Source organism: Alosa sapidissima, chromosome 22 (assembly GCF_018492685.1).
Source record: "Alosa sapidissima isolate fAloSap1 chromosome 22, fAloSap1.pri, whole genome shotgun sequence".
NCBI lineage: Eukaryota > Metazoa > Chordata > Actinopteri > Clupeiformes > Clupeidae > Alosa > Alosa sapidissima.
In genome coordinates, this window is record NC_055978.1 from 2,804,318 (window position 1) to 2,811,611 (window position 7,294).

At 39.3% G+C, this 7,294-nt stretch overlaps 1 protein-coding gene across 1 annotated transcript in view; it reads left to right on the top strand.

The window, feature by feature from the left end:
• Window positions 1-562: 562 nt before the first annotated feature.
• Window positions 563-7,294, top strand: part of LOC121697485 (mucin-2-like) — a 77,615-nt gene continuing 70,883 nt past the window's right edge. The window contains exons 1-5 of the mRNA XM_042079021.1: window positions 563-682; window positions 1,386-1,424; window positions 3,176-3,401; window positions 5,474-5,603; window positions 7,071-7,134. Coding sequence (XP_041934955.1) covers window positions 622-682; window positions 1,386-1,424; window positions 3,176-3,401; window positions 5,474-5,603; window positions 7,071-7,134 — 520 coding nt within the window. The 5' untranslated portion in view covers window positions 563-621. The remainder of the gene's footprint in view (window positions 683-1,385; window positions 1,425-3,175; window positions 3,402-5,473; window positions 5,604-7,070; window positions 7,135-7,294) is intronic.

Below are 7,294 nucleotides of genomic sequence, written 5' to 3' on the forward strand. Positions count from 1 at the left end.
CACCCTTTTCTCAAAACTGTAAACACAAACCCCCATTTTCATTACTTTATTTTTACTGGATTTACAGTAAATGTTGAATCCACTGAGTTATGACATTTGACTGTACAGTAATGAACTGACTGTATTGTAAGAAATTAACATTTCTCCTGGAGCTATATGCCCTACCCTGAACATTGCTTTCCATTTGTTGATGTAGTGTTTAAAAATGTTTTGATGTAGTGTGTAATTGTGACAGTAGCGTGAGAAAGAGTAAGTAGCCTATGTGTGTGGATGAGCATGAGTCTATGGGGCTTGCCTAGGTATGCAACAGCATTGTGTCCATGAATGGGTGTGTGTGTGTGTGTGTGTGTGTGTGTGTGTGTGCGTGCGTGCGTGCGTGCGTGTGTGTGTGTGTGTGTGTGTGTGCGTGCGTGCGTGTGTTTGTGTGTGTGTGTATGTGTGCGTGTGTGCATGTGTGTGTGTGTGTGTGCGTGCGTGTGTTGAGCGTTTAATCTCTGATCCACTTCCTCATGCTGCTCTGCACAGGTGAGCTGCAGGTGCATAAATACCTCAGGTGAGACGCACAAGTGCACTCAGAGGTCCTGCTGCAGCATCAGCAGCTGTGTGTTCATCAGGGACACCATGCAGACAGGTACAGGTGTGCTCGTGCTCTCCTTATGGATGACACTGGGGCTAATGGCAGGTATGGGCTCACCTATTTCGAGTGCTAGGGCTGCAGCAATGAATCAATTCATCAATTAATCGATTAGTTATCAGCTATTAAATAAATCACCAACTGTATATGATTTTTCTGTTTCATGTGCTTTTCTGTTTCATTTCTGTTACGTAAAGCAGTCAGCCTCATTAGTTCATGTGAAGCGTTCATCCATCATACCCTGCCAATCTGGACGCTGTAAAATACTTTAACTCATAAAAAGAACATAATAATGTTTGCTTTTACATTTTCAAGCGTTTCTGATTGTTCTTAGATAGCCAGAGCGCTGGTGTCACTAAGTTATTCACCGTTCTGAGTGGTTCTGGGGGATTTTGATTGAATAACACTGCTGTTTAGGACTGCAACAATTAAGCAATCAGTTTTTGACTACTAAATTAATCTGCAACCATTTTGGTAATCGTTAATCTGTTAATAAGGAAACTACTGCAAAATTCTCTTTGATTCCTCCTCTATGACCGCAAACTAAATATATTTGGCATGTGGCCTAAACAGGGCATTTGAGGACATATTTGTGGGCTTTAGGAAACCCTCATCATCATGTTTTCACAACTTTCTAGCCTTTTATTGTTGGATTTATTAAGAAAATAATGGACAGATATTAGAAAATTGGCTCGCTGCAGCCCTGCTGCTGCCGATATTAGGTGTGAAACATTGGTATGCTTTTCCTCAGGTCTGCCAGAGTCGGCTTCAGCAAAGAGCTTCAATCAACGTGAGTTATTTACACATTTACCAATGTCAGAAATGTGGAATATTACTCACAGTCAGTTGGATTGGTTAGACTAGATTAGATTAGAAAAAGACAGTGTTGGATTAGATTTAAAAAACATCGGTGAAGTATACAATGCGCTAGACTGGAGAATGTATATGAGGAACTAGAATTGAGAATGAGGACGAAGTATCAGACAGGAGAACATGATAAATAGTGTATCATTAAGAGGACATAAGAAGTATCAGACAGGAGAACATGATAAATAGTGTATCATTAAGAGGACATAAGATGTATCAGACAGGAGAACATGATAAATAGTGTATCATTCTGAGGACTATAAGACTATAGAAATATACAACACAACTACCTCTATTTTTTTTTATATATATGTCCTATATTTCTATTTTGATACATACATGTTCTATATTTCAGTCTTGCACTTTAATTTAATGTTTATTGTCTATGGCTATGTCCATAGTATGTCTATGTCTGTATTTAAAGCATGTCTATGTCTGCATGGGAAAGTAAGAAACGAAATTTCAATTCTTTGTATGACCAGTGCATGTAAAGAAATTGACAATAAAAGCCGACTTGACTTGACTTGACTTGACATAAGATGTGTTAGATACAATGTATGCTCTTTAACGGCAGGGCTCTAGTCTACAGTGCGCCCATTTCACTCGCACATGCGAGTAAAAATGATGCCGTGCGAGTGCAAAAAATATTTAGGCACACTGGTGCGAATGACTTCTAACCATGTCAATGTTTGTCTACAAAATACACCGCAACATCGAGAAACATTACTGGTGCAAACCATAGAATCACGTCGCGAATGCAGCATAAAAACTACACCTCCCATCAACGTTAGCAGTTTCGCGTTGTGACTCGCTAGTAGTCGCTTCTATCAAATCCAAGAGCGCGCAGAAAAAGCGGAAAGTTAGACTAGCCAGCCAAGATGCAAAGATTGAAGAAATTAGTTCTTCTATCCACCGAATTCATTGGCTTATATTATTATTCAAATAAAAAGTAAAAGTAGAAAACATATATCCTTGATTAGCCTATGTTGGGTTTTGTGGAAGAGAAAATGGACTGTTTTAGTAGTAGTATTAGGCAGTATGCAGTCAGATAGGTCACCATGGGCATATTTGGTTTAGCTATAGATGGATTCACAAATAAATAAATTAGCCTACATTTGGCAGGATACTTGATGTACAGGCTAAAGGCAAATATGGCAATGTATTATATTAATTTACATTAACAAAATGTAGGAAAATAAAGCAGACTGAAAATAAAGTAGGCACTGATCTTTAAAATCCTGTTTCCTGTACCCTAAATGTTGTCAGTCATTCTTAATGTGACTTAACTGACTGTGCGCCCAAATTTTTGTCTGTGCTCCTAAATTTTTTAACTTGGGCGCACAAGTGCTCCTGAAAAAAAATGTTAGTGTAGAGCCCTGCTTTAACGTAAGACTAATAGCCTAATGTATATACCCGATTTTCACTTGGAGTAAAAAATATATGTGTGTGAGTGTGTGTGTATGAATATATTTACTGTATGTATGAATATATTTATATATGTATGTATGAATGTATTTATGTATTTATATATCAATCAGGAGAGTAAAAAATGTATGTGTGTGTGTATGTGTGTGTGTGTGTGTGTGTGTATGTATGTATGTATGTATGTATGTATGTATGTATGTATTTATCTATCAATCTCTGTATGTATGTATGTATTTATCTATCAATAAGGAGAGTGTAAGACGTACGGCAGTGGCATGGTCCAGCCCTTTAACGGCAGCGCGTACCACGTGAGGACATCCTGCTCCGTCACCCTCGTCCACTTCACCCACCAGAGCGTTGACTGTGACATCACCGCCCAGCGAGGGCACAGCGGACTGCTGACCCGCGTCGAGGTCGTCGTCAACAAAGTCAGAACCGTCGTTCAGAACGGAACCATCATGGTGGAAAACCACAGGTTTGCTGCATGTAGACTTTCACATGTATTCTATACATTCAAACATTCTACTTCACTGCTCTTGCCCAAAGCGACATGTATGGTCTTGTATGGTTAGACATTTCTGCCAGTATGCGTGTTTGCTGAGAAGTGACCAGTGTTGCCACAGTTACCTTGAAAAAGTAATCTGATTACTGATTACTGATTACTCCTTTACTGATTACTTGATTTTAAAAGTAACTAAGTTAGATTACAAGTTACTTTATTAGTTACTTTCAGCAGCTGCCGACAACACCCCCACCGCCTCAACATAAAAATGATAACCGCTTTTGCCAATACTCACTATACTGGAAGTGCATTTTAACAGTAATGCCAACAATGTATAGCAGACATCCCAACCTAACCTACTTAGATACTGAAATTCAGATGTTTGTTCAGATGTGTAGTCAGTACACCAAATAAGGAAGGCCTATTGATAGAAATTGTGATAGTAGTAAAATATGTAGATTTTGGTAGTTTGGCCTTTTCATGTAGCCTTGGCAACTAGCCATCTAGTATAGGCCTGAGTAATATGCAAATGGAATTACACTTGTTAAACTCACCTCAACAAATCTTTTGCGATCATTTAACCCGCCGTGAGCAGTGCTAAAGTCACTGTTACAAACAGTGCAGTGTGCAAGACTATCATTATGTTTTACTCTTATGAGACAATTGGGTACACTTTTTGTAGTCTGATGTGAAATGGGTCTTAAATGTTCCTTTTTGAGGGGCACTGACTCTGCCATGACGCTCCTGTTCCTAGATACACTAACTGAACTGATTAATTAAGTTCGGGAGAAAAGAGATATAAGCTAAGCCCACCTACACTGAAAACTGATTGGTTGATTTAGCTAAACAGACCATGCTCTCTGTCTTGGATGCGCTTGCAGGCACACACGCACCACTCCTCTCTCTCTCCCTCTCCGTTGTGTGCGCGTTAAACTCAGATGCACACGCGATTTGAAGTCCGGTCTGGCTTGCGTGCTCTTATTTGCTCTAGGTTCCGGGAGATTTTATGTAATTTGCGGGCGTCAGGATATGAATATGTGGGAGACTCCCAAAACTTCGGGAGACTTGGGATGTCTAGCTAGACAGCACTTTGTCGCCAGCACAGAATGTACAATGTACCTTAACGTTGTCATGTTTAGCTGACACAAACTCAAAATAATGACTGTATAGATAAAATGTGCATCTCTCTCCTCCCTCCATTGTTTACGTTTGTGTCGCTGCGTGATTTTACACGTGAGTTGTCCTCATGCTGAAAAGGTTGGCATAGCCTACATGACATTAATCCCCGAGACAAGAAGAAAGCAAAGAATATATCTTTTTACTAAGGAAAATGACAAAAATAGTAACGCACAGTGACTTAGATAAGTAACTTTAATCTGATTACTGGTATGTAAATAGTAGCGCGTTAGATTACTCGTTATCGAAAAAAAGTGGTCAAAATAGACTAACGCGTTACTTGCATCACTGGAAGTGACCCTATGACCTCTTGCTGGTTTTAGCATCTTGCTCTGCAGGCTAAATTACAGGAACACAATTTGAGATCATCATAATTTAAACCTGCCACATTCTGGCAATGCACAAAAGAGATTGTTAAGGGTTCAGTACCTCCTCCAGGATCTAAGAAATCAATATGTTGAGTTGATGAACTAGCACCGGATTAATTCAATCATACGGAAAACTTCCTCAATTTGTGTCAATGATTACCCAAAGTCTTGTCCAACCACTGGCACCTAGAGCCCATTAACTCTCATTGTCATGGAGAAAAATAACCTTGACATGAGGAAATAATATATTTCTCAAGTCTGTGACAGCTGTGTGTGTGTATGTGTGTGTGTATTGACATGTTACTGTAAGCTCTTGTTTATGTGTATCAGGGTGTCTCTGCCTTACGACCCCTATGTGTGTGTGTGCGTATGCGTGTGTGCGTGCATGCATGTGTATGTGTGTGTCTGTGCGTGTGTGTGTGTGTGTGTGTGTGTGTGTGTGTGTGTGTGTGTGTGTGTGTTCACGTGTGTGTATGTTGATCTATGGTTTCTGTGCGTCAGGGTGTCTCTGCCATACGACCACACCTACCAGCACGTGTTTCACTACGGAGTCCACACCAGACTGAGGAGCAAGGTCCTGCCACTGACCATCACCTGGCACAGCACCGCCATGGGCATCGATGCCCTCTGGGTGAGGCCGGGGGGACAGACAGACGGATAGACAAAAACAAACATAATATACACATACAACACTTGTTTGTTTGTTTGTTTCATCGATGCCCTCTGGCTGAGGCCGAGAGGACAGCGAAAGACATATATAAAGATTACAAAGGAAAAATAGAAAGAAAAAAAAGAAAAAAAAAATATATATATATTCATATGAATAACGAATAGAGAGAGATTAGATGTTATTATACGGGTCTTCGGAATGCTTGGAATGCTACAGAAAGTTGCATTACAGTTTTTCTCGATCGTTTTGATACCTGTGTCAACTCTGAAATCACACTCTCAAAACAGTTAACACCCGTGTCTGAACAAAAGCACTCTGGACAAAATGACACATTTTGCTTGCAAAAGGCTGTTACTCTCTCAAAACACTTAAAACATGCAGCAAAAGCAAATCTTGCCTTCAAACACTACAACTTGTTGCCAATTAAAAAACACTCTTTAATCAATCATTACACACTGGACAACAAAATGCAAAATCTAGTTCTCAAAATGAGCATTTTTGCTATGTCTGTTCCATTACTTTCTCATTTGTCTGGTAGGCCTATCAGAAAAAAACTGTGAAAAGACAAAATGTACTGAATAAAAAAATAATTTATTCATTCCTCCCAAGATGTAACTGCCATTGACATGTAAGACATACAGTAAATACCTAGCAAGATACAGTAAATTTCATTGAACTACAACTTGTCATTTTTCATCGAAATAGACCTACAGTAAACACCTTTTGTACTGTTTTCTCCACCAAATAGGCAATACAGTACTTTGTCTAAATGTGCATTAGATCCATACTTGCAAATAGCAACACAGAACAGACATCTCTTATGTATAATGAATGATTGCTGATTGAAGAATTGTGCAAAGGAGTTTCACACAGGTGTATCAGAGATTCAGACTTATGCAAGGAATCTATACCACCTGTGAAAATATGTTTTCCTTTTGTTTAGCATTGGAAAACCAATAGAGTTTCGGGCTTTTGAATGACACTTGTGTTAACTGTTTTGCAAAAGGGTGTGAGAAATGTGTGAACCCATTGAAAATGTGTGAACACATTCGCAAGAGATGACTTCTGCTGTGCAAAGAAAGTAGTCATGAAGACCAAGTGGGTTCTAGTTTACTTAAGCAGGTAAAAGCAATCGAGAAAAACTGTAACATGCCATTTCGTATAGTGATGGAAAAATGAATGACCACTGGCAATGGCAACAGGTAATTAGTGATTAGATGTTGAATGGCAACAGGTACTATATATATTACTATAAAGCACCAATGTACAATGTTTTGATGAATACATTCATATATGTATACAGTTATACAACACTCTGTACATATAAACAGGATGCTATTATTTAGTATTTTAGTGTTTTTAGCTATTTTTCTTTTGTTCTTTTGTTTCTTCACCTCTACTGGTTTGTTCGTAACTGTCCTTCTTCAGGTGCGACTAGAGGGGAACAGCATCAGTGGGATGAAGGGACTGTGTGGACATCTAAATACTCCAGGTGTGTGTGTGTGAGTGAGAGAGAGATAGTGTGTGTGTGTGTGTGTGTGTGTTTGAGAGAGAGAGAGTGTGTGTGTGTGTGTGTGTGTGTGAGAGAGAGAGAGATAGAGAGAGTGTGTGTGTGTGAGTATGTGAGAGAGAGTGTGTGTGTGTGTGTGAGA